The following is a 19,137-nucleotide window of genomic DNA, read 5'->3' on the forward strand; positions in this document are numbered from 1 at the left end:
CAAAGAGGCGCTGAGTTTGAAGGTAGGCTTGAAATACATCCACAGGTATACCTCCAATTGACTCAAATTATGTCAATTAGCATATCAGAAGCTTCGAAAGCCATGACATCGTTTTCTGGAATTTTCCAAGCCGTTTTAAAGGCACAGTCAACTTAGTGTATTTAAACTTCTGACCCACTGGAATTGTGAAATAGTGAATTATAAGTGAAATAATCTGTCTGTAAACAATTGTTGGAAAAACTACTTGTGTCATGCACGAAGTAGATGTCTTAACCGACTTGCCAAAACTATGTTTGTTAACAAGAAATTTGTGGAGTGGTTGAAAAACGAGTTTTAATGACTCCAACCTAAGTGTATGTGAACTTCCGACTTCAACTGTATGAAGGTGCTCATTGGTGAGTCTAGAAAGGTACTTATTGTTAATGATGTTCATAGTGGAGAAAGAAGACTCACAACTGTATGTGGAGCCAAACATGCTCAAGGTGTGTAGTGATACTTTGGTTAGACCAGGGAAAACAGCCTCAGAAACAGCCTGCAGTCAGAAAGGGTCATGATCAGTTAGTTGGTTAGACCAGGGAAAACAGTCTCAGACACAGCCTGCAGTCAGAAAGGGTCATGATCAGTTAGTTGAAAGTGCTCTCCTAGTGCAACATTTTTTTGCAGATCAATCAGTTCCATCTGTAGAGATCCAGCATGTGCCCACTTGAAGGTCTGTGTCACCTCATTTGAAAGTCCCCTGACATCTGTGATGAGGAATGGATTCTCAAGTAGAAGAAGGAGCTGCTGTCCAAGGCTGAAGCTGTCAAAGCGATTTCTGAAGTTTCCTGTCAGCGTATCTATGAAGTCAACATAAGGAGAAACATCTCTCTCACCCTGACTCAGTTCCTGCACTTTTGGGAAGTGTGCACAGTCTCCTTGAAGATCTTTATTGAACACTTCCAGTTTCCTCTGGAAGGAGCGGACAGATGTCATCAAATCACAAACTGAATTGTTCTTGCCCCGTAGTTTCATATTGAGCTCATTAAGGTGTGATGTGATGTCTACGAAAGTGGAAACTGTTGCCTTCTGACTCTTGAGCTGTACTAGGGAAGCTGTTATTTCCTTTCGAATGGACCAAAAGCGTTCCAACACCGTGCCTTCACTGAGCCATCTTACGTTGTTGTGCAGCTGTAGGTCATTTGCATTTGCCTCAACTTCTTTCAGGAATTCTCTCAGCAGGACGATGTTGATGAGATGAGGATACCCTGAGGAGGTTGATGAGTTTCATCATTGTATTCATCACTTCAGCATACTCTTCTGACAGATGGCGCACAGGACAGACTGATGAATGATGCAGTGGTAAGCTGTGAGATCAGGGTTGTCCTCTTTCAGCCGTGCCACAGCTCCTCTCTCTCTTCCCCGTCTGAGGTGATAGAGACCACTTGTTTTAGGTCTGTCCCCCTCTTTCTCAGCATCTCCTTTATGGCCATGTATATGTCCTTTCCTCTTGTATGTGTTTCGGGTGGTGTTACACCTAACAGGTCTTCACAGAATTCCTTCTTCTCTGTGTGGCAAAATCTAACATACACCAGAAGCTGGGCATTATTACTCACATCAGTAGATTAATCAACAGCATAATGCTCTGCATGGTGCACTCCGAATAGCTTCATCAAGCTGTGTTAATACATCCTCTGTTAGTATTTCACTCTTTCTTGCTGATGTTGTACGTGACATTGGGATTTGCTTGATCTTTTCACACAGCTCGTCTTTTTGTTTACCGTCAAGTAAAGTTTCAGCGACAGCGTTCATGCACTCCATCACCACTCCCCCGTCAATAAATGGCTTTTGGTGTTTACCCAAAATCCAAGCAATTTTTTAGTGAACATTCGTTTGCACGTTGTTGGGCAGTGAATGCATGGGAGAGGACTCTGGTGGACCGATCATACTGGGCTTTGAGTTTGTTTATTTTCCATGCCCTCACCTCAGACTGATGTGGATATGTTTGCTCAAAAGATCTGTGCTTTGCCTCATAGTGGCGCTTCACGTTGGAACTTTTTATTAGAGCCACGGTCTCTGAACATATCAGGCAGAGTGGTTGGACACTCGCTGCGGGAAGGATAAAGGCATATTTGTCTGTCCACTCCTCTTTGAAAGCTTGATTTTCTGTATCGACTTTCCTAACTTTTGTGCACGGCATTCTATAATTTCTCCTTTCGCTTCCGTTTTTTCTTCTCTCGCTGTCTCTCTCTCTCTAACGACATCAGTCTCCTAACATGCATTGTAAACATTCGTTTTGATTGTCTGAGTTTCATGAAGTGATTTAAATAACGCACGTGATTGGACAACACACAGTAGTATGGGGCGCTGTCTGGGACCTTCCCAGCTGCGCTGAGCCAGCTCAATATGTGTACATTGAAAAAAAGGGTTGCTTCATCAGTATTTAATTTCGCAATTATTTATGAGAAATGTGTCGAGGTCCAGATAGAACCTTCCGTCAATTGTGCACCTCTGCTCTAAAGGATCATGTTCATATTTCCTCACAGCTTCTGGTCGTAGCAGAAGGATGGCTTACTACAGTGGTTTCCAACCTTTTTCGGTTACTGTACCACCAACCGAATTTTGCTCTTCCTGAGTACCCCTGAAGTACCCCGTCATGTGCATTTTACCAGTAGGCCTATGGTAAAATGCAGTCTTCTGAAGTACGTCCTGTGAATAGGCCAAGAAGGCCCATGGGTCCTAGTACCCTCCGTTTGGGAACTATTGGCTTATAATAGCAGGAGAGGGAAAAGGATGGCTCGAAGAGAGATTGGGCGGTGGAAAATGTACTGTGATGGAAAGATATATGTTCCTCAATTGAGGAAAAATCCCATTGACCAACCTTTTCTTGTGCTTTCGATCATCCTTCCTCTTATGCTTCAAACTAGAAGAGCTGTGCTTTGTCTTTTTAGAGGTGTACCTGGAAAAAAAAAAATCTGTTATTGTTGTTGCTGACACTTCCACTAGTTCTTTGCCATTTATTTGAGGGAGAGGCCTGCTATTAAAACTAACTCAGCCTCTGCCCTCCAACATCATACATTAGTGATGTAATAGATCAGTTGGAGTATAATAATATATATTTTTTGTTATTGCCAAAGTAATCTTGCGTGCCAGACCCATAGGGTGTCTTCTGGTGAAATACATTTATCGTCAAAGTAACTCATTTCAATACTGATCAACAACAACATTACGATGCAGGAAGTAGCTACCTGTGGCGTTTCACAGTATGACATGATACAGGAAGTAGCTACCAGTGCCGTTTGACATTATGATATGAAACAGGAAGTAGCTACCTGTGGCGTTTCACATTATGACATGATACAGGAAGTAGCTACCAGTGCCGTTTGACATTATGATATGAAACAGGAAGTAGCTACCTGTGGCGTTTGCTTTTCTTAGAGCTCTTCTTCTTCTTCTTTTTCTTCTTCCTCACCGGAGACAGACTGTAGTACGGAGACCTATGACAGAAACCACAAAAAAACAGTATGACCACACACACTCACACACACAAACACACACACACACGCACGCACCATTATCTAAAAGCACTCTTCTATCAAAGCTGATAATATCCCTCTCTCTCTGTGTGCGTCTCTAAAATTTCAGTTTGCTCAGAGAACAGTTAGAACATGTCCAAAAATAGACCCATCGCACTAGGCCACCATAGATCTGGTTTCACTAGGCCACCATAGATCTGGTTTCACTAGGCCACCATAGATCTGGTTTCACTAGGCCACCATAGATCTGGTTTCACTAGGCCACCATAGATCTGGTTTCACTAGGCCACCATAGATCTGGTTTCACTAGGCCACCATAGATCTGGTTTCACTAGGCCACCATAGATCTGGTTTCACTAGGCCACCATAGATCTGGTTTCACTAGGCCACCATAGATCTGGTTTCACTAGGCCACCATAGTGCTGGTTTCACTAGGCCACCATAGATCTGGTTTCACTAGGCCACCATAGATCTGGTTTCACTAGGCCACCATAGATCTGGTTTCACTAGGCCACCATAGATCTGGTTTCACTAGGCCACCATAGATCTGGTTTCACTAGGCCACCATAGATCTGGTTTCACTAGGCCACCATAGATCTGGTTTCACTAGGCCACCATAGATCTGGTTTCACTAGGCCACCATAGATCTGGTTTCACTAGGCCACCATAGATCTGGTTTCACTAGGCCACCATAGATCTGGTTTCACTAGGCCACCATAGATCTGGTTTCACTAGGCCACCATAGATCTGGTTTCACTAGGCCACCATAGATCTGGTTTCACTAGGCCACCATAGATCTGGTTTCACTAGGCCACCATAGATCTGGTTTCACTAGGCCACCATAGATCTGGTTTCACTAGGCCACCATAGATCTGGTTTCACTAGGCCACCATAGATCTGGTTTCACTAGGCCACCATAGATCTGGTTTCACTAGGCCACCATAGATCTGGTTTCACTAGGCCACCATAGATCTGGTTTCACTAGGCCACCATAGATCTGGTTTCACTAGGCCACCATAGATCTGGTTTCACTAGGCCACCATAGATCTGGTTTCACTAGGCCACCATAGATCTGGTTTCACTAGGCCACCATAGATCTGGTTTCACTAGGCCACCATAGATCTGGTTTCACTAGGCCACCATAGATCTGGTTTCACTAGGCCACCATAGATCTGGTTTCACTAGGCCACCATAGATCTGGTTTCACTAGGCCACCATAGATCTGGTTTCACTAGGCCACCATAGATCTGGTTTCACTAGGCCACCATAGATCTGGTTTCACTAGGCCACCATAGATCTGGTTTCACTAGGCCACCATAGATCTGGTTTCACTAGGCCACCATAGATCTGGTTTCACTAGGCCACCATAGATCTGGTTTCACTAGGCCACCATAGATCTGGTTTCACTAGGCCACCATAGATCTGGTTTCACTAGGCCACCATAGATCTGGTTTCACTAGGCCACCATAGATCTGGTTTCACTAGGCCACCATAGATCTGGTTTCACTAGGCCACCATAGATCTGGTTTCACTAGGCCACCATAGATCTGGTTTCACTAGGCCACCACAGATCTGGTTTCACTAGGCCACCATAAATCTGGTTTCACTAGGCCACCATAGATCTGGTTTCACTAGGCCACCATAGATCTGGTTTCACTAGGCCACCATAAATCTGGTTTCACTAGGCCACCATAGATCTGGTTTCACTAGGCCACCATAGATCTGGTTTCACTAGGCCACCATAGATCTGGTTTCACTAGGCCACCATAGATCTGGTTTCACTAGGCCACCATAGATCTGGTTTCACTAGGCCACCATAGATCTGGTTTCACTAGGCCACCATAGATCTGGTTTCACTAGGCCACCATAGATCTGGTTTCACTAGGCCACCATAGATCTGGTTTCACTAGGCCACCATAGATCTGGTTTCACTAGGCCACCATAGATCTGGTTTCACTAGGCCACCACAGATCTGGTTTCACTAGGCCACCATAAATCTGGTTTCACTAGGCCACCATAGATCTGGTTTCACTAGGCCACCATAGATCTGGTTTCACTAGGCCACCATAGATCTGGTTTCACTAGGCCACCATAGATCTGGTTTCACTAGGCCACCATAGATCTGGTTTCACTAGGCCACCATAGATCTGGTTTCACTAGGCCACCATAGATCTGGTTTCACTAGGCCACCATAGATCTGGTTTCACTAGGCCACCATAGATCTGGTTTCACTAGGCCACCATAGATCTGGTTTCACTAGGCCACCATAAATCTGGTTTCACTAGGCCACCATAGATCTGGTTTCACTAGGCCACCATAGATCTGGTTTCACTAGGCCACCATAGATCTGGTTTCACTAGGCCACCATAGATCTGGTTTCACTAGGCCACCATTAATGTGGTTTCACTAGGCCACCAGATTGCTGGTTTCACTAGGCCACCATAGTGCTGGTTTCACTAGGCCACCATAGTGCTGGTTTCACTAGGCCACCAGATTGCTGGTTTCACTAGGCCACCATAGTGCTGGTTTCACTAGGCCACCATAGTGCTGGTTTCACTAGGCCACCAGATTGCTGGTTTCACTAGGCCACCATAGTGCTGGTTTCACTAGGCCACCAGATTGCTGGTTTCACTAGGCCACCATAGTGCTGGTTTCACTAGGCCACCAGAGTGCTGGTTTCACTAGGCCACCATAGTGCTGATTTCACTAGGCCACCAGAGTGCTGGTTTCACTAGGCCACCATAGTGCTGGTTTCACTAGGCCACCAGAGTGCTGGTTTCACTAGGCCAGAGTGCTGGTTTCACTAGGCCACCATAGTGCTGGTTTCACTAGGCCACCATAGTGCTGGTTTCACTAGGCCACCAGTTGCTGGTTTCACTAGGCCACCATAGTGCTGGTTTCACTAGGCCACCATAGTGCTGGTTTCACTAGGCCACCAGATTGCTGGTTTCACTAGGCCACCATAGTGCTGGTTTCACTAGGCCACCATAGTGCTGGTTTCACTAGGCCACCATAGTGCTGGTTTCACTAGGCCACCATAGTGCTGGTTTCACTAGGCCACCAGATTGCTGGTTTCACTAGGCCACCATTGTGCTGGTTTCACTAGGCCACCATAGTGCTGGTTTCACTAGGCCACCATAGTGCTGGTTTCACTAGGCCACCATAGTGCTGGTTTCACTAGGCCACCATAGTGCTGGTTTCACTAGGCCACCATAGTGCTGGTTTCACTAGGCCACCATAGTGCTGGTTTCACTAGGCCACCATTGTGCTGGTTTCACTAGGCCACCATAGTGCTGGTTTCACTAGGCCACCAGAGTGCTGGTTTCACTAGGCCACCATAGTGCTGGTTTCACTAGGCCACCATAATGCTGGTTTAATTTATGAACTGACCTTTCCCTCTTCCTCTTTCGCTCCGATTTCCTCCTCTTCTTCTTCCCCTTGGAAGCGTGGGGCCGAGGGGAAAGATCGCTATCAAACAACACACTGCAACAGGAGAGAGACAGGGATGGACAAGGTTACTGATTTGTTCTCCTCAGGGAGACTAAGGTTTCTGCAGTACTGTATGACCTATATACAGGGACTCAGTATGCTAACAGCATTGCCGATCAACTATATTTGGGGCCACACAGGAATGACTATAAAATCAAGTCATTTTAATAATTTACACCTGTCTCCCCAGGAATAAAGTTCCAACGTGACCAACTGACAAAAATGTAGGATACATGTTCGCTTGAAGCTCAGACACACCAATAAGTTTGCCTGCCGAGAGTACTTAGCACCTCTGAACGATGTCGGCAGTCAAACTCTTTTGTGTTCACACAGCAAAGACCTTGAAGTCGTCAGACACTCAACCTTGATAAAATACTCCAAACCAGACGACGGTAACAGCGTTGTTTCGCGATGCATATCCATGCGTATTGCTTGTGGTCTAGATTCTAAGCTATCTGCGCTTTATCTATTTTATACAAAGCCCTTGTTGTTACTAGCCAGATGGCCACAGCTAGATAACTACAATTTATTTCACTCTCCATAATCCTATACTGCCAGTGCCAGCCCATAGCCAGATGTTTAGCTAGTCTGTGGTGAATCAAGGGCTATATCTATTCTTAGTTCTACATTTTTTGAATGGGGCACGCTTTTTTAAGATGTTGAAGAAAGCACGTTTAAAGAATAACCAGGCATCCTCTACTGACGGAATGAGGTCAATGTCCTTCCAGGATACCCGGGCCAGGTCGATTAGAAAGGCCCGGGCCAGGTCGATTAGAAAGGCCTGCTCGCTGAAGTGTTTTAAGGAGCGTTTGACAGTGATGAGGGGTGGTCGTTTGACCGCGGAAGCAGGCAATGAGGCAGTGATCGCTGAGATCCTGGGGTTGTACCGGGTAGGTTTCATGATAATTTGTGTGAGATTGAGGGCATCTAGCTTAGTATGTAGGACGGCTCTCACCTCTCTCTAACTCTCTCTTTCCCTCTCCCCACCTCCCTCTCCAGCTCCAGCATTAGTCAGTTTCTCTCAATTCAATGGGGCTTTATTGGCATGGGAAACGTGTTACAGTTCAATTGGGCATTTTATTGATTTATTGAACTTTTTTTAAACTAGGCAAGTCAGCTAAGAACAAATTCTTATTTTACAATGACGGCCTACTTGGAGAAACCCTCCCCTAACCCGGATGACGCTGGGCCAATTGTTGCCCGCCATATGGGACTCCCGAACACGGCCGGTTGTGATACAGCCCACGATCGAACCAGGGACTGTAGTGACGCCTCTAGCACTGAGATGCAGTGCCTTAGACCGCTGCACCACTCATTTCCCATGTTTATTGGCATGAGAAACGTGTTTACATTGCCAAAGCAAGGCTGGGAGGTTTTCTGCCTCTCTCTCTCTCTCTCTCTCTCTCTCTCTCTCTCTCTCTCTCTCTCTCTCTCTCTCTCTCTCTCTCTCTCTCTCTCTCTCTCTCTCTCTCTCTCTCTCTCTCTCTCTCTCTCTCTCTCTCTCTCTCTCCTCTCTCTCGGGGGGGGGGGGGGGGGGGTCGTCTCAGTCAGGTAGTGTGTCCCCCCCACCCAGACATTGCCTTTCCACCCGTAGCATGTTCATTTGTCAATATAAAGATGTGACTCTTGTCGAAGCCCATCTGTTTCTCAAGATGAACGCTCCTGAAAGATCCACTTAATTTTCTCTCTGCAAATGGCTGATGCGTCGGGGCGACGAGGCCCTTTGAAGCACCAACAGACTGGTGGGAGAGAGGAAGAGACAGAGGAAGAGACAGAGGATGAGAGAGAGTAAGTGAGAGAGGAAGAGAGAGAGGAAGTGAGAAAGGAACAGAGAGATGTGCAAGAAAGTGTGTTTTATCTGCGATTCATTTGGACAGCTTTGCATTGGTTTCTATAATGAGGTAATAAATGAGCGTTATATGAAAAAGTGGAGAGCGTGTCATGGAGGAGATCAAACGGGTAGGACTCGCTGTGTGTTTATATCACTGGTGGTTGAGGTGTAAATATGTTGGGCAAGCGAAGTGATGCTGAGAGAGCAGTCACAGGTTTGTAATACACACAGTACAGAGAGGTACACACACACACACACACACACACACACACACACACACACACACACACACACACACACACACACACACACACACACACACACACACACACACACACACACACACACACACACACACACACACACACACACACACACACACACACACACACACACACACACACATAGAGGCGGGTACAGTATGCATGCAGTACATGCCCGCCTGCCCACACAAACATGCACTTGTACTAGTGACTGCAGCTATTGTCTACATTTGATTGCTGGCAGAGCACTTTGTGCGTATAGATGTCAAACATTTAAAATGTGTAATCAGAGCCGTCAATACAGAGCAGGTAAAACGCTGTTGATTTACAAATGAGCATGGTCCCTGAAAACTGTAAACAGACGTGGTCTCTAACAGTGTCTGAGTGGCTCTAAGCATCATGCTGTGATGCAACAGGGTTCTCAGTGCACACAGGAAGGGCAAGGTTTTTCTTCAAATATATATCTGTTATCATTTGTTTCCCTGAGCCTCCGTTTGCCATTGAAATGCTCAGTCTGATCGTATGGGCATGTTGATACAAATGTACATATATTTACATACCCTGATTGGCGGATAGGATCGTAGACTCTAAAGCCTACCTCGCTTACCCCTTCAAAGTAGGAGGATCCATATGCAAATAAAATATGACTGGTCGTTGGTGTCACACCCTGGCCTTAGTTATCTTTGTTTTCATTATTATTTTAGTTAGGTCAGGGTGTGACATGGGGAAGTTTGTGTGTTTTTGTATTGTTTAGGGAGTTTAGTATAGTGGATGGTTTAGTGTTCAGTGTAGGTGTCTAGGAAAGTCTATGGTTGCCTGAATTGGGTCTCAATTAGAGACAGCTGGTTATGGTTGTCTCTGATTGGGAGCCATATTTAAGGCAACCATAGGCTTTAGCTTTTTTGTGGGTAATTGTCTATGTAGAACGTAAGTAGCTTGTGTGTGCACTTTCGTTTGTAGCTTCACGGTTGTTTGTTGTTTTTGTATAGTTTGTATAAGTGTTTCGTGTCGTGTTCATCTTCGTAGTAAAATAAAGGAAGATGTATTTTGCATACGCTGCGCCTTGGTCCTCTCTCTCACCTCAAGACGACCGTGACAGAATTACCCACCAACATGGGACCAAGCAGCGTAAATCAAGGCAGAGTGGCTGGAAGCCCGAGAGGCTCCCCCAAAAATTTCTTGGGGGAGGGCACACGGGGAGTGTGGCTGGGTCAAGTGGGAGAATTGAGCCAGTTCCCCGTGCTTACCATCAGGAGCAGTTGGCTAAACGAAGGTATGAGTCGGAGAATGTGGAGGAGTTATTGGACAGATTGGAGGAAAGTGAAAGGATGGGAGATTATGAGACATTTGAGGAGTTGTTGGTGTTATTGGAGGAGAGCGAAGAGAGAGAGATGTTGATATGGGGGAGCATACAACCAGGTAAGGTTGGGAAGCCTCCTGCGCGTCTCCTGAGCCCTGTACGCACTGTTCCTTCTCCCCGCACTCTTCCTGAGGTGCGTGCCCTCAGCCTGGTACCACCAGTACCGGTACCACGCACCAGGCCTATAGTGCGCCTCGAGAGTCCAGTGTGCCCTGTTCCTCCTCCACGTACTAGCCCTATGGTGCGTGTCTCCAGTCCGGTACCACGCACCAAGCTTCCTGTGTGTTCCCAGAGTCCTGTGCGTCCTGTTGCTGCTCCCCGCACTAGCCCTGAGATGTGTGTCCCCAGCCCGGTACCACCAGTTCCGGCACCACGCACTAGGCCTAATGTGCGTCCCCAGGGTCCAGTATGCCCTGTTCCTTCTCCCCGCACTAGCCCTGAGATGCATGTCCCCAGCCCGGTACCACCAGTTCCGGCACCACGCACTAGGCCTAATGTGCGTCTCCAGGGTCCAGTATGCCCTGTTCCTCCTCCCCGCACTAGCCCTGAGATGCGTGTCCCCAGCCCGGTACCACCAGTTCCGCCACCACGCACTAGGCCTAATGTGCGTCCCCAGGGTCCAGTATGCCCTGTTCCTTCTCCCCGTACTCGCCCTGATGTTCGTGCCCTCAGCCCGGTACCACCAGTGCCGGTACCACGCACCAGGCCTATAGTACGCTTTGAGAGTTCAGTGTGCCCTGTTGTTGTTCCCCGCACTAGCCTGAAGGTGCGTGTCCTTAGTCCGGTGCCTCCAGTTCCGGCACCACGCACCAGGCCTACAGTGCGCCTCATCCGGCCAGAGCCATCCGTCTCCCCAGCGCCATCTGAGCCATCCGTCTCCCCAGCGCCATCTGAGCCATCCGTCTCCCCAGTGCCATCTGAGCCATCCGTCTGTCCCAGAGCCATTAGAGCCGCCCGTCTGTCCCGAGCCGTCAGAGCCGTTAGTCAGTCAGGAGCCGCTAGAGCCATTCGTCAGACAGGATCTGCCAGAGCCGCCAACCAGACAGGATCTGCCAGAGCCGCCAACCAGACAGGATCTGCCAGAGCCGCCAACCAGACAGGATCTGCCAGAGCCGCCAACCAGACAGGATCTGCCAGAGCCGCCAACCAGACAGGATCTGCCAGAGCCGCCAACCAGACAGGATCTGCCAGAGCCGCCAACCAGACAGGATCTGTCAGAGCCGCCAACCAGACAGGATCTGCCAGAGCCGCCAACCAGACAGGATCTGCCAGAGCCGTCAACCAGCCATGAGCGTCCAGAGCCGTCAGCAAGCCATGAGCGTCCAGAGCCGTCAGCAAGCCATGAGCAGCCAGATCCGTCAGCCAGCCATGAGCAGCCAGATCCGTCAGCCAGCCATGAGCAGCCAGATCCGTCAGCCAGCCATGAGCAGCCAGATCCGTCAGCCAGCCATGAGCAGCCAGATCCGTCAGCCAGCCATGAGCAGCCAGATCCGTCAGCCAGCCATGAGCAGCCAGATCCGTCAGCCAGCCATGAGCAGCCAGATCCGTCAGCCAGCCATGAGCAGCCAGATCCGTCAGCCAGCCATGAGCAGCCAGATCCGTCAGCCAGCCATGAGCCGTCCAGCCAGGATCCGCCAGAGCCGTCCAGCCAGGATCCGCCAGAGCCGTCCAGCCAGGATTCGCCAGAGCCGTCCAGCCAGGATCCGCCAGCCAGCCAGGATCCGCCAGAGCCAGCCAGCCAGGATCCGCCATTCAGTCCGGTGCTGCCCTTCAGTCCGGTGCTGCCCTTCAGTCCGGAGCTGCCGTCCCTCAGTCCGGAGCTGCCCCTTATCCTGGTGCTGCCCCTTATCCTGGTGCTGCCCCTTATCCTGGTGCTGCCCCTTATCCTGGTGCTGTCCCTTATCCTGGTGCTGTCCCTTATCCTGGTGCTGCCCCTTAGTCCGGTACTGCCCCTTAGTCCGGTGCTGCCTCTTAGTCCGGTGCTGCCCCTTATTCCAGTGGGGTTAAGAAAGCGGGTAGTGACTATGGTGGGGTGGGGACCACGACCAGTGCCAGAGCCGCCACCGTGGACAGACGCCCACCCAGACCCTCCCCTAGACTTTATGCTGGTGCGCCCGGAGTTCGCACCTTAAGGGGGGGGTTATGTCACACCCTGGCCTTAGTTATCTTTGTTTTCATTATTATTTTAGTTAGGTCAGGGTGTGACATGGGGAAGTTTGTGTGTTTTTGTATTGTTTAGGGAGTTTAGTATAGTGGATGGTTTAGTGTTCAGTGTAGGTGTCTAGGAAAGTCTATGGTTGCCTGAATTGGGTCTCAATTAGAGACAGCTGGTTATGGTTGTCTCTGATTGGGAGCCATATTTAAGGCAACCATAGGCTTTAGGTGTTTGTGGGTAATTGTCTATGTAGAACGTAAGTAGCTTGTGTGTGCACTTTCGTTTGTAGCTTCACGGTTGTTTGTTGTTTTTGTATAGTTTGTATAAGTGTTTCGTGTCGTGTTCATCTTCGTAGTAAAATAAAGGAAGATGTATTTTGCATACGCTGCGCCTTGGTCCTCTCTCTCACCTCAAGACGACCGTGACAGTTGGTCAGAATAATCAGATTGTGATGTCATGCCGTCTTTCAGATGGGACGTTAAACGGGTGTCCTGACTCTCTGTGGTCACTAAAGATCCCATGGCACTTATCGTTAGAGTAGGGGTGGTAACCCTGGTGTCCTGGTTAAATTCCCAACCTGGCCCTCATACCATCACGGTCATCTAATCTTCCCCAGTTTACAGTTAGCTCATTCATCCCCTTCCTCTCCCCTGTAACTATTCCCCAGGTCGTTACTATAAATGAGAATGTGTTACCTGGTAAAATAAGGGTGAAATACAAATAAAAAATAAAAATGGTGTCAAAAAGTTCATCCCACCTGAACAGGCTGACATTCCAGGTGTTTCTTCATGTTCTTACACTGAAACGGTATTATCCTCATTTTCACCATTTCACTGTTATTTCAACCTCATAGTCTGGAAATAGGTTTTTTATTTATTTTTATTTTATTTTATTTTACAGGAAAATCTCGTTTTTGACTGTACTGTACATATTAAAGGTTAGGATTGGGGACTGGTAATCTAATCCTAGATCTGTAGTTAAGAGTCATTTCTGGTTCGGCAATAAAGCATGATATGGTGATTGAATAAAATAAAGATGGATGAAACAGTCATAGAGATTTGTCGTATTCGCTCCAACTGTAGTAACGTTGTCCTTAAGGATCAACAGCTAATCAAAAAGGTAGCTAGCTATATGAACAACATTATCTAGACAGCTACAGAAACGACCGCAGTCAGAGACAATTTCCATAGACTGTCACGAGAGATTAATCTGAGGTGAGTCGGTTGATGTCAGTGGTTTCGCCATCATAGCCCTCTATCTTTCAATGAGCGGTTTGGTTTTAGCTCCTGTCCTCTCTCCTTAGCTCTCTGACCTTCAGGGAACAGCCATGATAAACAGACCTCTGATGGAGGCCATTACTTCAAGCTGTCAGCTAGTGGTGCACAGAGATAGGACAAGGTTACGTGGCTTGCTCAAGGGCACATTGGCAGACTTTTCAACACGTTGTCTCTGGGTTTCAAACCAGCAACCTTTCAGTTATTTTGCCCAACACTCTTAACCGCTAGACTACCTACCACCCCCCAGGTTTACTGCTTCCCTTCCCACTAGCGTCCCCGGGCTGTCCAATGAAAACACTCAGTACAGAATCAGGCAAGGATGGGCATAGGAGTTTTTCCTCACTGTGTGACCTGCCCAAAAAACTCCTGGCCTTAGTCATTAATCAAATCACATTTTTTTACTTCTAAGAAATTAAAAGTTCTCCACCATGAATAATTGATTTTATCCAGATTATTTTAATGTGTAAAATATGTTATAATAATCATCAGAAGAACATCAGAGACTGTTTCATGTTGCTCATTTGCTCTCTCTCTCTCCCCTGCTCTCCTCTCTCTCCCCTGCTCTCCTCTCTCTCTCCCGCTCTCCTCTCTCTCTCTCCCCTGCTCTCCTCTCACTCCCCTGCTCTCCCCTCTCTCTCTCTCTCTCTCTCTCCCTTGCTCTCCTTTCTCTCCCCTGCTCTCCTCTCTCTCCCCTCCTCTCCTCTCTCTCCCCTGCTCTCCTCTCTCTCCCCCGCTCTCCTCTCTCTCCCCCGCTCTCCTCTCTCTCCCCTGCTCTCCTCTCTCTCCCCCGCTCTCCTCTCTCCCCCCCGCTCTCCTCTCTCCCCCCCTCTCCTCTCTCTCCCCTGCTCTCCTCTCTCTCCCCTGCTCCCCTCTCTCTCCCCTGCTCCCCTCTTCCTCTCTCCCCCTCCCCTCTCTCTCTCCTGCTCTCCTCTCTCTCTGCTCTCCTCTCTCTCCCCTGCTCTCCTCTCTCTCTCTGCTCTCCTCTCTCTCCCCTGCTCTCCTCTCTCTCCCCTGCTCTCCTCTCTCTACCCCGATCTCCTCTCTCTCCCCCGCTCTCCTCTCTCTCCCCCCTGCTCTCCTCCCTCTCCCCCGCTCTCCTCTCTCTCCCCCGCTCTCCTCTCTCTCCCCTGCTCTCCTCTCTCTCCCCCGCTCTCCTCTCTCCCCCCCGCTCTCCTCTCTCCCCCCCGCTCTCCTCTCTCTCCCCTGCTCTCCTCTCTCTCCCCTGCTCCCCTCTCTCTCCCCTGCTCCCCTCTTCCTCTCTCCCCCTCCCCTCTCTCTCTCCTGCTCTCCTCTCTCTCTCTGCTCTCCTCTCTCTCCCCTGCTCTCCTCTCTCTCTCTGCTCTCCTCTCTCTCCCCTGCTCTCCTCTCTCTCCCCTGCTCTCCTCTCTCTACCCCGATCTCCTCTCTCTCCCCCGCTCTCCTCTCTCTCCCCCCTGCTCTCCTCCCTCTCCCCCGTTCTCCTCTCTCTCCCCCACTCTCCTCTCTCTCCCCCCTGCTCTCCTCTCTCTCTCTCTCCCCCGCTCTCCTCTCTCTCCCCCCTGCTCTCCTCTCTCTCCCCCTCTCTCTCTCCCCCTCTCTCTCTCTCTCTCCCCCGCTCTCCTCTCTCTCCCCCGCTCTCCTCTCTCCCCCGCTCTCCTCTCTCCCCCGCTCTCCTCTCTCTCCCCCACTCTCCTCTCTCTCCCCCCTGCTCTCCTCTCTCTCTCTCTCTCCCCTGCTCTCCTCTCTCTCCCCCCTGCTCTCCTCTCTCTCTCTCTCCCCCCTGCTCTCCTCTCTCTCTCTCTCCCCCGCTCTCCTCTCTCTCCCCCCTGCTCTCCTCTCTCTCCCCCTCTCTCTCCTCTCTCCCCCGCTCTCCTCTCTCTCCCCTGCTCTCCTCTCTCTCCCCCGCTCTCCTCTCTCTCCCCTGCTCTCCTCTCTCTCCCCTGCTCTCCTCTCTCTCCCCCGCTCTCCTCTCTCTCCCCCGCTCTCCTCTCTCTCCCCTGCTCTCCTCTCTCTCCCCTGCTCTCCTCTCTCTCCCCTGCTCTCTTCTCTCTCCCCTGCTCTCCTCTCTCTCCCCCGCTCTCCTCTCTCTCCCCCCTGCTCTCCTCTCCCTCCCCCTCTCTCTCCTCTCTCCCCCGCTCTCCTCTCTCTCCCCTGCTCTCCTCTCTCTCCCCCGCTCTCCTCTCTCTCCCCCGCTCTCCTCTCTCTCCCCCGCTCTCCTCTCTCTCCCCCGCTCTCCTCTCTCTCCCCTGCTCTCCTCTCTCTCCCCCTGCTCTCCTCTCTCTCCCCCGCTCTCCTCTCTCTCCCCCGCTCTCCTCTCTCTCCCCTGCTCTCCTCTCTCTCCCCCGCTCTCCTCTCTCTCCCCTGCTCTCCTTTCTCCCCCTGCTCTCCTCTCTCTCCCCCGCTCTCCTCTCTCTCCCCCGCTCTCCTCTCTCTCCCCTGCTCTCCTCTCTCTCCCCCGCTCTCCTCTCTCTCCCCTGCTCTCCTCTCTCTCCCCTGCTCTCCTCTCTCCCCTGCTCTCCTCTCTCCCCCTGCTCTCCTCTCTCTCCCCCGCTCTCCTCTCTCTCCCCCGCTCTCCTCTCTCTCCCCTGCTCTCCTCTCTCTCCCCTGCTCTCCTCTCTCTCCCCTGCTCTCCTCTCTCTCCCCCTGCTCTCCTCTCTCTCCCCTGCTCTCCTCTCTCTCCCCTGCTCTCCTCTCTCTCCCCTGCTCTCCTCTCTCTCCCCTGCTCTCCTCTCTCCCCCGCTCTCCTCTCTCTCCCCTGCTCTCCTCTCTCTCCCCTGCTCTCCTCTCTCTCCCCCTGCTCTCCTCTCTCTCTCTGCTAATCAAATAAAATCAAATAAAATGAAAGTTTATTGGTTGCGAAAACAGGTTTTCAGATGTTATTGCAGGTGTAGTGAAATGCTTGTGTTTCTAGCTCCAACAGGGCAGTAGTACCTAACTAAATGCTTGTGTTTCTAGCTCCAACAGGGCAGTAGTACCTAACTAAATGCTTGTGTTTCTAGCTCCAACAGGGCTGTAGTACCTAACTAAATGCTTGTGTTTCTAGCTCCAACAGGGCAGTAGTACCTAACTAAATGCTTGTGTTTCTAGCTCCAACAGGGCAGTAGTACCTAACTAAATGCTTGTGTTTCTAGCTCCAACAGGGCAGTAGTACCTAACTAAATGCTTGTGTTTCTAGCTCCAACAGGGCAGTAGTACCTAACTAAATGCTTGTGTTTCTAGCTCCAACAGGGCAGTAGTACCTAACTAAATGCTTGTGTTTCTAGTTCCAACAGGGCAGTAGTACCTAACTAAATGCTTGTGTTTCTAGTTCCAACAGGGCAGTAGTACCTAACTAAATGCTTGTGTTTCTAGTTCCAACAGGGCAGTAGTACCTAACTAAATGCTTGTGTTTCTAGTTCCAACAGGGCAGTAGTACCTAACTAAATGCTTGTGTTTCTAGTTCCAACAGGACAGTAGTACCTAACTAAATGCTTGTGTTTCTAGCTCCAACAGGGCAGTAGTACCTAACTAAATGCTTGTGTTTCTAGTTTCAACAGGGCAGTAGTACCTAACTAAATGCTTGTGTTTCTAGTTCCAACAGGGCAGTAGTACTTAACTAAATGCTTGTGTTTCTAGTTCCAACAGGGCAGTAGTACCTAACTAAATGCTTGTGTTTCTAGTTCCAACAGGGCAGTAGTACCTAACTAAATGCTTGTGTTTCTAGTTCCAACAGGGCAGTAGTACCTAACTAAATGCTTGTGTTTCTAGTTCCAACAGGGCAGTAGTACCTAACTAAATGCTTGTGTTTCTAGTTCCAACAGGGCAGTAGTACCTAACTAAATGCTTGTGTTTCTAGTTCCAACAGGGCAGTAGTACCTAACTAAATGCTTGTGTTTCTAGTTCCAACAGGGCAGTAGTACCTAACTAAATGCTTGTGTTTCTAGCTCCAACAGGGCAGTAGTACCTAACTAAATGCTTGTGTTTCTAGTTCCAACAGGGCAGTAGTACCTAACTAAATGCTTGTGTTTCTAGCTCCAACAGGGCAGTAGTACCTAACTAAATGCTTGTGTTTCTAGTTCCAACAGGGCAGTAGTACCTAACTAAATGCTTGTGTTTCTAGCTCCAACAGGGCAGTAGTACCTAACTAAATGCTTGTGTTTCTAGCTCCAACAGGGCAGTAGTACCTAACTAAATGCTTGTGTTTCTAGTTCCAACAGGGCAGTAGTACCTAACTAAATGCTTGTGTTTCTAGCGCCAACAGGGCAGTAGTACCTAACTAAATGCTTGTGTTTCTAGTTCCAACAGGGCAGTAGTACCTAACTAAATGCTTGTGTTTCTAGCTCCAACAGGGCAGTAGTACCTAACTAAATGCTTGTGTTTCTAGTTCCAACAGGGCAGTAGTACCTAACTAAATGCTTGTGTTTCTAGCTCCAACAGGGCAGTAGTACCTAACTAAATGCTTGTGTTTCTAGCTCCAACAGGGCAGTAGTACCTAACTAAATGCTTGTGTTTCTAGTTCCAACAGGGCAGTAGTACCTAACTAAATGCTTGTGTTTCTAGCTCCAACAGAGCAGTAGTACCTAACTAAATGCTTGTGTTTCTAGTTCCAACAGGGCAGTAGTACCTAACTAAATGCTTGTGTTTCTAGCTCCAACAGGGCAGTAGTACCTAACTAAATGCTTGTGTTTCTAGCTCCAACAGGGCAGTAGTACCTAACTAAATGCTTGTGTTTCTAGTTCCAACAGGGCAGTAGTACCTAACTAAATGCTTGTGTTTCTAGCTCCAACAGGGCAGTAGTACCTAACTAAATGCTTGTGTTTCTAGCTCCGACAGGGCAGTAGTACCTAACTAAATGCTTGTGTTTCTAGTTCCAACAGGGCAGTAGTACCTAACTAAATGCTTGTGTTTCTAGTTCCAACAGGGCAGTAGTACCTAACTAAATGCTTGTGTTTCTAGCTCCAACAGGGCAGTAGTACCTAACTAAATGCTTGTGTTTCTAGCTCCAACAGGGCAGTAGTACCTAACTAAATGCTTGTGTTTCTAGCTCCAACAGGGCAGTAGTACCTAACTAAATGCGTGTGTTTCTAGCTCCAACAGGGCAGTAGTACCTAACTAAATGCTTGTGTTTCTAGTTCCAACAGGGCAGTAGTACCTAACTAAATGCTTGTGTTTCTAGTTCCAACAGGGCAGTAGTACCTAACTAAATGCTTGTGTTTCTAGTTCCAACAGGGCAGTAGTACCTAACTAAATGCTTGTGTTTCTAGCTCCAACAGGGCAGTAGTACCTAACTAA

The 19,137-nt window shown here is 48.9% G+C and overlaps 1 protein-coding gene across 2 annotated transcripts in view; it reads right to left on the reverse strand.

The window, feature by feature from the left end:
* The window catches only part of LOC139545004 (serine/arginine repetitive matrix protein 4-like), a 169,736-nt gene that overhangs the window by 19,624 nt on the left and 130,975 nt on the right, over positions 1 to 19,137 (reverse strand). For both annotated transcript variants that reach the window (XM_071352309.1, XM_071352310.1), the window contains exons 3-5: positions 6,903 to 6,995; positions 3,393 to 3,473; positions 2,858 to 2,935 (exon numbers count right to left, since the gene is read on the reverse strand). In XM_071352309.1, coding sequence (XP_071208410.1) covers positions 2,858 to 2,935; positions 3,393 to 3,473; positions 6,903 to 6,995 — 252 coding nt within the window. The remainder of the gene's footprint in view (positions 1 to 2,857; positions 2,936 to 3,392; positions 3,474 to 6,902; positions 6,996 to 19,137) is intronic.

Source organism: Salvelinus alpinus, chromosome 19, assembly GCF_045679555.1.
Source record: "Salvelinus alpinus chromosome 19, SLU_Salpinus.1, whole genome shotgun sequence".
Taxonomy (NCBI): Eukaryota; Metazoa; Chordata; class Actinopteri; order Salmoniformes; family Salmonidae; genus Salvelinus; species Salvelinus alpinus.